Genomic DNA, 14,154 nt, shown 5'->3' on the forward strand with positions numbered 1-14,154 from the left:
GAGAGAGACGAGAGAGAGAGAGAGAGAGACAGAAACAGACAGAGACGGGGGGGGGAGAGAGAGAGAGAGAGAGAGAGAGAGACAGACAATGAAACAGAGAGACACACAGACAGAGAGAGAGAGAGACGGAGGAGAGAGAGAGAGAGACAGAAACAGACAGAGACGGGGGGGGAGAGAGAGAGACGAGAGAGAGAGAGAGAGACAGACAATGAAACAGAGAGACACACAGACAGAGAGAGAGAGAGAGAGAGAGAGAGAGGAGAGACGGAGAGAGAGAGAGAGAGAGACAGAAACAGACAGAGACGGGGGGGGGGGAGAGAGAGACACAGACAGAGAGAGAGAGAGACAGAGAGAGAGACAGAGAGAGAGACAGAGAGAGAGACAGAGAGAGAGACAGAGAGGCAGAGAGACACAATGAAACAGAGAGAGGCAGAGAGAAAACTCATTATTATGGACACACACAGCCCTGAACGAGACCCATCATGTCCGGACCCAGCTCTCAGAGAGACACTAACGCCCATCCCGTTTCCCCCGACCCCTGCCCCGCTCCCAGTGAGCTTGTGTGACCCTTTCACCTTCAGCCGGTCCCCCCAATCCTGTAGGGGGCCACAGCTGCACTCCGATGTGCCCTGTGGTCAGGGGCAGGGGTACCTCAAACCCTTAAGCCCACCCCCCCCCCCCCCACCCCCCGCTTGCCTTCCATCCACAGCCTCTCATACCTGACCCCCTTCCGTAACGGCGACAACTCTCCCTCTCTACACTGTCCCTGGCGATGTCTCCCCTTGAGCCTCGTCGGGTGGTGGGTGAGGGGTGGGGGAATGCTCCCTAGAGAAAAAAAAAGAGGGGCGAGAGAGAGAGAGAGGGAGACGGGGACTCACCCAGCCACATAACCACAAAGACGACATACATCCAATCCAAAGGGAGCGGGTCCAGGGAGTTGAACAATGGGAAGCGACAGACCACCAGTCCGTCAAAGTACCTGAAATCCAACGAGCTCAGGCCTCGCTCCTGGGGGATATCCAGGGGCCATCAGAAAACCTGCAGGAGGAGCAACACAGAGGCTTTGGAGAGGAAAACTTTTTTTTTTTTAAAATCGCAGATTCAGACGTTCCTGCGACGCCTCTTTGAAACAGCACCCTCTCCAACAACAAAATAAAAAACATTTCTCAATCAGCGACGGACTGTTTTGTGAGTCCCCCCCCCGCAGCTGAACTGCACCGCACTGGTGGTGCACACTTGAAGAGTGACCACTCGGGAGGTGGTAGTGGGGAGGGGAGGTGCATGACATAGTCTTTTGCATCAAACACTCCCCTCCCCTCAGCCAAACCACGCCAGGAAACGCTTTGGGATACCAAAGAGAATGGATGAAATTCTTCCGTTTTGGGAAAGATCGGGCCTTCCCGGAAATTCCTCGGGATTCCAGCAATCAGTGGGCACCCGGGGGGGGGGGGGGGGCAAACTCTCCCCTGGTTGGAGTCGTACCTGGCACCACAGGAAGGTGGTGGTGGTTGTTGGAGGGTCAGTCATCTCAGCCCAGGACATCCCCTGCAGGAGTCCCTCAGGGTAGGACCCTAGGCCCAACCACCTTCAGCTGCTTCCTCAATGACCTTCCCTCCATCACAAGGTCAGACGTGGGGATGTGCACCAATGATTGCACGATGTTCAGCACCATTCGCGACTGAAGCAGTCTGCGACAAGATCTGGGCAATATCCAGGCTTGTGCTGATAAGTGACAAGTAATATTCATGCCACACAAATGCCAGACTATAACCATCACCAATACGAGACCATCTAACCATTGTCCCTTGACATTCAATGGTGTTACCATCACTGAATCCCCCCACTATCAACATCCTGGGGGTGACCATCTCCAACAAGAGAGAATCTAACCATCATCCCTTGAGATTCAATGGTGTTTACCATCACTGAATCCCCCCACTATCAACATCCTGGGGTTACCGTCTCCAACAGAGAGAATCTAACCATCACCCCTTGACATTCAATGGTGTTACCATCACTGAATCCCCCCCCACTATCAACATCCTGGGGGTTACCATTGACCAGAAACTGAAACTGGACCAGCCCCATATAAACACAGCGGCTACAAGAGCATGGTCAGAGGCTGGGAATCCTGCAGCGAGTAACTCCCCTCCTGACTCCCCCCCAAAGCCTGTCCCCAACATCGACAAGGCCCAAGTCAGGAGGGGGTGAGGGAATACTCCCCACTTGCCCTGGGATGGGGGGGGAGGGGCAGCTCCAACCACACTCGAGAAGCTCGACGCCATCCAGGGACAAAGCAGCCCCCCGCTCGATTGTCCCCACCCCCACAAACCCCCACTCCCTCCACCCCCCAACGCTCAGTAGCAGCAGTGGGTACCATCTACAAGACACACTGCAGCAACTCCCCAGGCTCCTCAGACAGCACCCTTCCAAACCCCACGGCCACTTCCATCGGGAAGGACAAGGGGCAGCAGGTACATGGGAACACCACCCCCTGCAAGTTCCTCCCTCCAGAGCCCCTCACCGTCCCCGACTCGGAAGTATATCGGCCGTTCCTACAGTGTCAATGAGTCAGAATCCTGGGGCTCCCACCTCAGGGTGTTTGAGAAAACATTCAGAGGTAGCCCTGGCCATCAGGGCGGTATTAAAATTGCGCAAATGGAAAAGAACATTCGGACCAGCTCGGAAACCACATGCCAGCACCACGTAACCAAAACCAGGAGAGAAAACCGTCTCTTCTGTAAAAATACACGCAGGTACAGAGCTCATGAACTGTGGCTGTCCACATGGGCCCAATTATCTCGCCCCCACGTAACAAGCTCCGGACGCTTTGAATTTCACGAGAAATCTGGGAAAGATTAGAAATGGAAAGAACAAGCTGTTGCTGACGTTTCTCTTGGAGATCGAACGATGGACCTACCAGAGGTTTGGTGGAGGCATCGGGAAAATGGCACAAGCAAGCTGGGCAACGGAGTGGGGCTAACGGAGTCAGCACGGACACTGACGGGCTGAACGGCCTGCTCTTTATTGCGTCACGTCGCAGCATGAAGACAAGTGCCCGCAGCTCCTTGGAATCGGGAGCCATAGAGATGTACAGCAACGGGGGTCTGGATGACAGTGGTGCCGGAAAAGCAACAGCAGGTCAGGCAGCATCCGAGGAGCAGGGAAAATCGATGTTTCGGGGCAAAAGCCCCTTCAGGCATTCCTGATGAAGGGCTTTTGCCCAAAATGTCGATTTCCCCTGCCCCTCGGATGCTGCCTGACCTGCTGTGCTTTTCCAGCACACTCTCATCGAGACTCTGGTTTCCAGCATCTGCAGTCCTTGTTTTTAACCTATGTACAGCAATGGAAACAGACCCTTCGGTCCAACCCGTCCATGCTGACCCAGATATCCCAACCCCATCTAGTCCCACCTGCCAGCACCGGCCGCCCATATCCCTCCAAACCCTTCCTATTCATATACCATCCAAATGCCTCTTAAATGTTGTACCAGCCTCCACCACTTCCTCTGGCAGCTCATTCCATACACGTACCCACCCTCTGCATGAAAAAGTTGCCCCTTAGGTCTCTTTTATATCTTTGCCCTCTCACCCTAAACCTATGCCCCTCCAGCTCTAGACTCCCCCACCCCAGGGAAAAGACTTTGCCTATTTACCCTAACCATGCCCCTCATGAGTTATAGACCTCTATAAGGTCACCCCCTCAGCCTCCGACGCTCCAAGGAAAACAGCCCCAGCCTGTTCCGCCTCTCCCTGTACCTCAAATCCTCCAACCCAGGCAGCATCCTTTTTAAATCTTTCCTGAACCCTTTCAACTTTCGCAACATTTTTCCGATAGCAAGGAGCAGGCCGTTCGGTCCAATCCATCCGTGCTGACCCGATATGCTTAAATTAATCTCCTTCCATTCGCCAGCACTTGGCCCATATCCCTTCCTATTCATGTACCCATCCAGACGCCCTTTTAAATGCGGTCATTGTACCAGCCTCCACCACTTCTTCTGGCAACTCATTCCACACACATACCACCCTCTGCGAAGGAAAACGTTGCCCCTTAGGTCCCTTTTAAATCTTTCCCTTCTCACCTATACTCTCGAGCTTTAGACTCCCTTACCCTGGGGAAAAGTTGTTAGCCTCTCTCATGATTTTACAAACCTCGATAAGGCATCTGATGTTTCAGGGAAAACAGCCCCGGCCTATTCAGCCTCTCGCTCCGACAGCCTTGTAAATCTTTTCCAAACCCTTTCAAGTTTAACGACATATTTCCTACAGCAGGGAGCCTGGACTGAATGCAGTATTCCAACCACGAAAACAAACTGAGATCAAAAAAAAACGATCGCTCATTTCTAAAGAGAAGTTTTGAAAGTCAAGCCACATATAAAAACAAGATTTAAGGATGCACAGAATTCAGACAATTTTCAGCGATCGATTTGCAAATAAGGTCTCTAATGAGGCGCTCAGAATCATTTATCGTGACAGACAACCGCATTTTTAAAAAAAAAAACGTCGAGGTTTCTTGAGCAAATGTAATTCAGTCGCGTGAGGTTTGAGTTGAAACTGCAATGTTAAAGAGGTGGCAGGGGGGATTGAAGTTAAGGTGGGTCCGAAATCTCTTCTTCTGGGGTTGCCAAATTTGCCCTCTCTGGGGAGGGGAGACACGGAAGAGATTGTGTAACACTCTTACCGGGTCGTGCGGGGACGAATATTTTAATGAATTAGAAAAATCACCAGGGGTGGCGTAGGCTGGTGATGGAGCATCTCCCCCAAGACTACCTCACAAACATGGCGCACCACAAAACGGAGCGGTTTTACGAGACATGGCGGCCCTTTTCTAAATTATATTGAGGCAGACTTATCAGCAATATTAATTAGGTATAGCCGTGGGAATCAGTATGGACGCCCGTGGGGTCCTGGGAGGGTGAGACTGGGGGGGGGGGAAAGAACAATGACTGGTATTCCCAGGGATGGCAGCCTGGTGGGATGAGTGAGGTAGAACAACGTAGTGCGATATAATTTAAGTTAATTTGAATTCAGTTTAATTTAACTGAAACTAAACTACAAACAAATTAAATAAAAGTTAAGTATATACGTTTGTTTTGGTAGAATAGTAGGTAGTTCATAGAACATAGAACAGTACAGCACAGAACAGGCCCTTCAGCCCACGATGTTGTGCCGACCACTGGTCCTCATGTCTGCACCCTCAAATTTCTGTGACATATGCGTGTCCAGGAGTCTCTTAAATGTCCCCCAATGACCCTGCCTCCACAACTGCTGCTGGCAACGCATTCCACGCTCTCACAACTCTCTGTGTAAAGAACCCGCCTCTGACATCCCCTCTATACTTTCCTCCAACCAGCTTAAAACTATGACCCCCTCGTGTTAGTCATTTCTGCCCTGGGAAATAGAGTCGATAGCCAGAGACTATCTATGCCTGTCACTATCTTGTATACCTCAATTAGGTCCCCTCTCCTCTCCTTTTCTCCAATGAAAAAAAAGTCCGAGCTCAGTCAACCTCTCCTCATAAGATAAGCCTCCAGTCCAGGCAGCATCCTGGTAAACCTCCCCTGAACCCGCTCCAAAGCATCCCACATCTTTCTTATAATAGGGCCACCAGAACTGGACGCAGTATTCCAAGTGCGGTCTAAACCAAAGTTTTATAGAGCTGCAACAAGATCTCACGACTCTTAAACTCAATCCCCCTGTTAATGAAAGCCAAACACCATATTCTTTCTTAACACCCTGTCATTACGAATTGTATTATGACTTTGTGTACTGTCTCTATTTTTCCTTCGTTTGATTTTTTTTTGTATATAGATGTTTCATAAAAGATTTTAAAAAGGTTTCTAATAAAAGTATTTATGTTAAAAAAAAAGAGAGAGTTGATGGGAGGTCAGGAATAGAGTTTGGTTTGGCTGTATCAGCTCCTCTGTGACTCCCCTCCTCTAGGTATGAGTGTCAATCCTTCAAGAGGAATGGGAGGAATCCGTCTAACGGGGACTAGGGATTGCCGGGGACACTCCTTCGGAACAAAAAGAGATCATGAAAATACAGAAGGTGACCATTCGGTCCATCAAGTCGACATCATCTCTCTGTAAAGCAATCTAGTCAGTGCCCTCCACACCATCCTTTCCACACCATATTGTTTCCATGGACTTGCGCAAAGTCTTCAACGAGGTTCTGCATGGGTAAACCAATCAGTTAAAACGTTGGATCACGTGGGATTCAGGGTGGGCTGGCCAATAGGATGCAAACTTGGCCTGACAGTAGGGGACAGAGGGTGGTGGTGGTGGTGGTGGACGGTTGTTTTTCAGACTGGAGGCCTGTGACCAGCGGTGTTCCACAGGGATTGGTGCTGGGTCCTCTCTTGCTGGTCATTTACATAAACACAGTTTGTACATTTGTGAATGACACCAAAATTGGTGGTATAGTGGACAGGCTATCTGAGATTGCAAAGAGATCTTGGTCAACGGGCAGATGGCGTTTAATTTGGATATTGCATTTTGGCAAAAGGTAACAAAGACAAGACCTATACAAGTAATGGGAAGGCCCTGGGTAGAACAGAGAGACCGAGGGGTTCAGGTACATAATTCTTTGAAATTTGCATATGGGGCAGTGGTTAGCACTGCTGCCTCACAGCACCAGCGTCTCAGGTTCGATTCCAGCCTCGGGCGACCATCTGTGTGGAGTTTGCACATTCTCCCCGTGTCTGCGTGGGTTTCCTCCAGGTGCTCCAGTTTCCTCCCACAATCCAAAGATGTGCAGGTTAGGGTGGATTGGCCGTGCTAAATTACCCATAGTGCTCAGGGATGTGCAGGTTAGGGTGGATTGGCCATGCTAAATTACCCATAGTGCTCAGGGATGTGCAGGTTAGGGTGGATTGGCCGTGCTAAATTACCTATAGTGCCCAGGGATGTGCAGGTTAGGGTGGATTGGCCATGCTAAATTACCCATAGTGCTCAGGGATGTGCAGGTTAGGGTGGATTAGCCATGCTAAATTACCCATAGTGCTCAGGGATGTGCAGGTTAGGGTGGATTGGCCGTGCTAAATTACCCATAGTGCTCAGAGATGTGCAGGTTAGGGTGGATTGGCCGTGCTAAATTACCCATAGTGCTGAGGGTTGTGCAGGTTAAGGTGGATTGGCCGTGCTAAATTACCCATAGTGCTCAGGGATGTGCAGGTTAGGGTGGATTGGCTGTGTTAAATTGCCCATAGTGCTCAGGGATGTTCAGGTTAGGGTGGATTGGCCATGCTAAATTACCCATGGTGCTCAGGGATGTGCAGGTTAGGGTGGATTGGCTGTGCTAAATTACCCATAGTGCTCAGGGATGTGCAGGTTAGGGTGGATTGGCCATGCTAAATTACCCATAGTGCTCAGGGTTGTGCAGGTTAGGGTGGATTGGCCGTGCTAAATTACCCATAGTGCTCAGGGATGTGCAGGTTAGGGTGGATTGGCCGTGCTAAATTGCCCATAGTGCTCAGGGATGTTCAGGTTAGGGTGGATTGGCTGTGCTAAATTACCCATAGTGCTCAGGGATGTGCAGGTTAGGGTGGATTGGCCGTGCTAAATTGCCCATAGTGTTAGGTGCATTAGCCAGAGGGAAATGGGTCTGGGTGGGTTACTCTTCAGAGGGTCGGTGTGGACTGGTTGGGCCGAAGGGCCTGTTTCCACACCGTAGAGAATCTAATCTGATCAGGTGGAGAGGGAGATATTTGGTACGCTTGCCTTCATGGCTCACATCTTGGAGTACAAGATTTGAGACGTCACGTTGGGGTTGTACAGGACATTGGTGAGGCCTCTTCTGGTGCACTGTGCCCAGTTCTGGTCACCCTGTTATATAGGAAGGATATTATTAAACTGGAGAGGGTTCTGAAAAGATTTAGCTGGATGCTAATGGAGGGTTTGAGTTATTACGAGAAGCTGGGACTTTTATCACTGGAGTGTCGGAGGCTGAGGGGTGATCTTATAGAGGTTTATAAAATCATGAGGGAGCATGGATAAGGTGACTGGCAAAGCTCTTTTCCCTAGGGTGGGAGAGTTCAAGACTAGGGGGAATATTTTTAAAGTGAGAAGGGAAAGATATTTTTAAAAAAAAAGGACATGAGGGGCAAATTTTTTTTAAAAAACACAGAGCGTGAAATGGACATCCAGAGGAAGTGATGGATGGAGGTACAGACATTTGAAAGAGTATGTGAATAGGGAAAGGTTTGACAGAATATAGGCCAAGCACAGGCAGGTGTGTCTGGTTCAGTTTGGGAATATGGTTGGCACGGACTAGTTGGGCCGAAGGGTCTGTTTTTGTGGTGTATGACTCTGCTTCTGCTGCTTTCGTTGGCAAAGGATTCATTCCCACTCACTGCGGGGATTTTAAAAAAAAAGAAACTCTTTCTCACGATCCCCGCCCCCCCCCCAACCATCTCTTGCTCGAATTATTCAGTGCCTCGTTTTTCTCAAATTTAATAGAGGCAAGTTGGAAGCTTAATGTGTCCATGGCACCATCCTTTGCAAACAAAAGGAACATGTCCAGGCACAACGTACTTTTCAACTGAGCGAAAAATGTTTCGGGTCTGTTGTTATTTGGCGCACTCTCCAGAACGACAGCTCAAACAAAGTCAACTTGCTTGACCATCAGCCTTTAGCTCACGCGATACAAATTGTCTTTGCCAAAGAAATTTGCCATTGGTCCCGCTCAAATGCAAGACAGAAAGTTTCCCCATTATCCTCCAATCCCTTTAGACCCAAGCATTGCATCCAACTTTTTTTTTCCAAGATGGCGGCAGAGTAGGAAGCTGAATCTAAGGCTCGTCACCTTTCTTTCTCTTTCTTTTTCCCTCCTTTTTTTTACTTTTGCTCTTTTTCTCCCTTTGTTTTCTTTTCTATGAAGCCTTAGAGAGTGGCGGGTGAAGGTGGAGATCTCTGTTGGCAGCAACGCCGGGATGAACCAGACATGGCTCTACTCCAGCCCGGGTTCTCCCAGCCGGCGAGCGAGGAGCAGATCGTGGCCTGACTCCCCCGGCCTGGATTCTCAGGCTAGGCCGAGGCTCCACACCCGCAGGCCAGGCCGAGGTTTCAGGCCCCCCAGGCCAGGCTGAGGCTCCAAGTCCCCAGGCCAGGCCGAGGCGCCTGAACGAAGAGAAAGATGGTCTCGGCCTGGTGTGGCATTCTTCGCTGGCGGAAGCTTCCGGCCTAGCCACAAAACAGCATAACCCTCTCTCACTTGTATGCTCACATACAGATAAGGAGGGACACCACTTCGACTGGGACAACACATCCAGCCATGGACAAGCCAAACAGACACGCACAAGAATTCCTAGAAGCATGGCATTCCAACTGGAATTCTATTAACAAACACATCGAGTTCGACCCCATCTACCACCCCCTGAAAAAAAACAGCAAGTGGCCTCATAACAGGAAATGACATCACCACAGGAAATGACATCACCACAGGAAATGACATCACCAACCCAAACATATAAATAGAAAGTGGGGATTATGAGCAGTGCTTTGCCTGAGGCCCTCTGAAGAGATTACCTAATAGAGCAAACCTACATCCAGGCCTAGAATCCGATGGCCCGGAATGGTGGTCTCAGCCCAGCTATATCATTCCTAACTCGACTTTCCTCAAACCATTCCCTGAACTGTCATGAAATTTGACTTAATTTTACTTTTGTTAAACATCATCAGGCACGATTTCTGTCATTGATGTTGGAACTGTGGTGGGGGCAACTTTCCACATGGAAGTACACACGACAATAAATTTCCATTCCAACTCCTCGAAAGCTCTCTGCAGCCTTACCCCATCAGAAAAAAAAAACGATATTCAGTTCCTCTGTTCTTCCAGTCACTTCACATTACATTCCATCGGCCAAATTTTGGCCCACTCACCAATCCCGTCCCTCAAATCGCCTGTGGATTGCTTACGCTATTCCCAGCCGGACTTCACAACAGGACCTGCGGCTCTCTCAGGACTGCATTGGGGTAGCAGCCTTGTGCTCCGACCTCTCACTGGGACAGGTGGCCCGAGAGGCGACACTTCAGCCGCTGAGCGCGTCGACGTTTGAAGAGAACGAGGGTGGGGCCGTACTCACCGAAGAGAAACCTGAAGACGCCGAGACAGGCCGGGTCCGTGGGCCGGTTCAGAAGGCTAACAAATCGACGCCAGTTTCGGAAATCCGACAGCTCGAACCCAAAGATCCTCTTCGTTCTGCTGACCTGCCCCTCCACCCCTTCGTCCTGCGGGACACTCCTCTCAGGCACATTCGGAGGATGGGAACCTAATGATGAGTCTTCACAAACCCCAACCCAACACCACCCCCCAAGAAAGAAAACATAATTCATTTTCATGTTTTTAAGATTAGATTCCCTACAGTGTGGAAATAGACCCTTCGGTCCAACCAGTCCACACCGACCCTCCGAAGAGTAACCCACCACAACCCATTTCCCTCTGACTAATGCACCTAATATTATGGGCAATTTAGCATAGCCAATCCACCCTAACCTGCACATCCCTGAGCACTATGGGTAATTTAGCATGGCCAATCCACCCTAACCTGAACATCCCTGAGAACTATGGGTAATTTAACATGGCCAATCCACCCTAACCTGCACATCCCTGAGCACTATGGGTAACTTAGCATGGCCAATCCACCCTAACCTGCACATCGCTGAGCACTATGGGTAATTTAGCATGGCCAATCCACCCTAACCTGCACATCCCTGAGCACTATGGGTAATTTAGCACAGCCAATCCACCCTAACCTGCACATCCCTGAGCACTATGGGTAATTTAGCACAGCCAATCCACCCTAACCTGCACATCCCTGAACACTATGGGTAATTTAGCACGGCCAATCCACCCTAACCTGCACATCCCTGAGCACTATGGGTAACTTAGCATGGCCAATCCACCCTAACCTGCACATCTTTGGATTGTGGGAGGAAACCGGAGCAAACCCACACAAACACAGGGAGAATATGCAAATTCTACACAGACAGTCGCCCGAGACTGGAATCGAACCTAGGTCCCTAGCGCTGTGAGGCAGCAGTACTAACCACTGAGCCACCGTGCCACCCCAATAGCCCTTTGTTGTTGTCTACTTTTGGAACATCCCCTTCCCCCCCTCCACCCGAAAATAATTTTGCATAATATCACACGTACGTGAGAGTTTTTTTCCCTCTTTATTCATTCGCGGGATGACAGCATCGCTGGCTAGGCCATTATTTATTGCCCATCCCCAATTGGCAGTTAAGAGCTGGGTCTGGGTCACATGTAGGCCCAGACCAGGTAAGCATGACAGTTTCCTTCCCTCAAAGACATGAGTGAACCAGATGGGGTTTTCCGACAAGGAGTCTCACCTTGAGACTCTTAATTCTTGACTGAATTGAAAATTCCACCATGGTGGGATTCAAACTTGTGTGCCCAGAACATTATCTGGTTTAACAGGCCAGCGATAATGCTGATAGGCCATTACCTCCTCAATGGGTAGCATTGTGGCACAGTGGTTAGCGCTGCTGCCTCACAGCGCCAGGGTCTTGGGTTCGATTCCACCCTCAGGCGACCGTGTGGAGTTTGCGCACTCCCCTGAGTTTCCCAGAAAGATGTGCAGGTTGGTGGGGGGGGGGGAAGAATGCCATGCTAAATTACCCCAGGGCCAGTGCAGATGAGGGTGGATTGACCCTGGAAAATGCAGAGTCATGGGGGGAGGGAGGGGTTGGATAGGTGGGACGCTGTTCAAAAGCTGTCAGCGTGGACGTAGGATTCTATTTTTCCTCCTGAAATGTACAGTGCAGCTCGCACCACAGGCCAGTTAGCTGGCAACGCAGGTTTGATTCCTGTCACCCCACTGAGATGACCAATTCCCCCACCCCTACTCATACCGGTCACCCTCAGGTTAAAACCCCGCTTTGGGAGACAGCTTTCCTGGTGACTCTATTAGGGATCCGTCCTTTCAAAAACAAAAAAATTCATCTGGTGGGGGTTGCCTTAAAAAACTTCGACTGCCACCAGCCGGTAAATGTTTTTTTGAGCCCCTTTCAATATGAGGGCTGGGCAAGGCATGTTTAATTCCAAAGGGCTTAGAGATTGCAGACCCTTCCCATTTATAACCCCTCCTCCCCCAGTTATAAATCATTCCCCATTATTTATTTTGGCAGGAATGCTAATGTGGACCCTTGTTCTGAGGTGGCATTTTTTCTTGCTCAAGTTGTGTGGTGAGGGGGTAAGGCTTTTCATTTTGTTTTGGCTGGGGTTTTGTAGTTCCCACCCCCCCTCCCTCCCTCAACAAACACACATTCACCCCCGTCAGTCTCAGCCCAAACACTCACCCGTCAGTTTCAGTCTGTCCTCTCTCTCTCGCTTCATGGCTGCAGTGCACCCACGTCCCCACACTCTCTGTCAGAGAGAATAGGCCACACAGTCACATCAGATCCACAGAGCTCGAGTCGCAAAGTCTCCCTGCCCTCCCCCTTTATATATATATATATATATATAGAGCCAAACGTTGCATAAACGTTTCCTTAAGCTCCTCCCAAAAGCTGAGTGGAGCCTCTGTGTTACAGAACAGCAGGGCTCTGGTGTAAACACAGACAGGATTTATTGCTCCCAGATCTAGGGGAAGAGGGTGCACTCTGTCTTTCTTAGCTGACACTTTTGACGGTGCTCCCTTTTAAGGTAGTGTCATTCCCCCCCCCCAGGCGCTAGACAAACGCACGTCCCTTCCTCCACCACCAACCTCAGTAAAACTGTAGCTTCAGGTGGCTCTGTAAGGAGTAAGTGTGTCCCCCCCCCACCCCCCAAGACAGATCCCTTTAGTCTGCAGTCTCTGGCTGTGCACTAGAATTACACACTCTTAGACATCAAAGTGATTTAAAATGTGTCTCCCAGCGACCTGTTTTGACTCATGTTAGTGATTAACCCCGTCAGCTCAGGATGACTTAACCCTTTCTTAACCGATTTTACTCAAGGCAGTGAAGAAAGCTAATGGCATGCTGGCCTTCATAACAAGAGGAATTGAGTACAGAAGCAAAGAGGTGCTTCTGCAGCCGCACAGGGCCCTGGTGAGACCACACCTGGAGTACTGTGTGCAGTTCTGGTCTCCAAATTTGAGGAAAGACATTCTGGCTATTGAGGGAGTGCAGCGTAGGTTCATGAGGTCAATTCCTGGAATGGCAGGATTACCTTACACTGAAAGACTGAAGCGACTAGGGTTGTGTACCCTTGAGTTTCGAAGACTGAGAGGGGATCTGATTGAGACGTATAAGATTATGAAAGGATTGGACACTCTGGCAGCAGGAAACATATTTCCACTGATGGGGGAGTGCCGAACCAGAGGACACAGCTTAAAAATAAGGGGTAGACCATTTAGGACAGAGCTCAGGAGAAACTTCTTCACCCAGAGAGTGGTGGCTGTGTGGAATGCTCTGCCCCAGAGGGCAGTGGAGGCCCACTCTCTGGATTCATTTAAGAAAGAGTTGGATAGAGCTCTCAAAGATAGTGGAATCAAGGGTTATGGAGATAAGGCAGGAACAGGATACTGATTAGGAATGATCAGCCATGATCATATTGAATGGCGGTGCAGGCTCGAAGGGCAGAATGGCCTACTCCTGCACCTATTGTCTATTGTCTAAGATTAGAGAGTGTGGTGCTGGAAAAGCACAGCAGGTCAGGCAGCATTCCAGGGAGCAGGGGATATAGAAGTTTGGGGCAAAAGCCCTTCATCAGGGAATGAGGTTTTTAACTAGGCGAAAGCGAGGGCTGCAGATCAGAGTCTAGGTGAGAGCGGGGCTGGAAAAGCACAGCAGGTCAGGCAACACCCCAGGAGCAGGAAACATTGACGTTTCGGGCAAAAGCCTTTCGTCAGGGCTTTACTGACAGGTAACAAGGTCGAGATCAAAAATAACTATGTCATAGAGGTCGGGCAGACCCTTCGGTCCAACCCGTCCATGCCGACCCGGATATCCTAACCTAATCCAGTCCCATTTGCCAGCACCCGGCCCATATCCCTCTAAACCCTTCCTATTCATATACCCATCCAGATGCCTTTTAAATGTTGCAATTGTACCAGCCTCCACCACTTCCTCTGGCAGCACATTCCATACACGTACCACCCTCTGTGTGAAAATGTTGCCCCTTAGGTCTCTTTTATATCTTTCCCCTCTCA

The 14,154-nt window shown here is 49.9% G+C and overlaps 1 protein-coding gene across 1 annotated transcript in view; it reads right to left on the reverse strand.

The window, feature by feature from the left end:
- Nucleotides 1-12,530, reverse strand: part of ggcx (gamma-glutamyl carboxylase) — a 35,775-nt gene extending 23,245 nt beyond the window's left edge. Inside the window, 4 exon segments of the mRNA XM_087984306.1 lie at nucleotides 839-1,023; nucleotides 1,025-1,038; nucleotides 10,084-10,281; nucleotides 12,320-12,530. Of these exon segments, the coding sequence (XP_087840432.1) occupies nucleotides 839-1,023; nucleotides 1,025-1,038; nucleotides 10,084-10,281; nucleotides 12,320-12,356 (434 nt within the window). The 5' untranslated portion in view covers nucleotides 12,357-12,530.
- Between the last annotated feature and the right edge of the window lie 1,624 nt (nucleotides 12,531-14,154).

This window comes from Chiloscyllium plagiosum, unplaced genomic scaffold (genome assembly GCF_037043375.1).
Source record: "Chiloscyllium plagiosum isolate Xiang-an unplaced genomic scaffold, Cpla_swu_hap1 HiC_scaffold_48, whole genome shotgun sequence".
Classification (NCBI taxonomy): Eukaryota; Metazoa; Chordata; class Chondrichthyes; order Orectolobiformes; family Hemiscylliidae; genus Chiloscyllium; species Chiloscyllium plagiosum.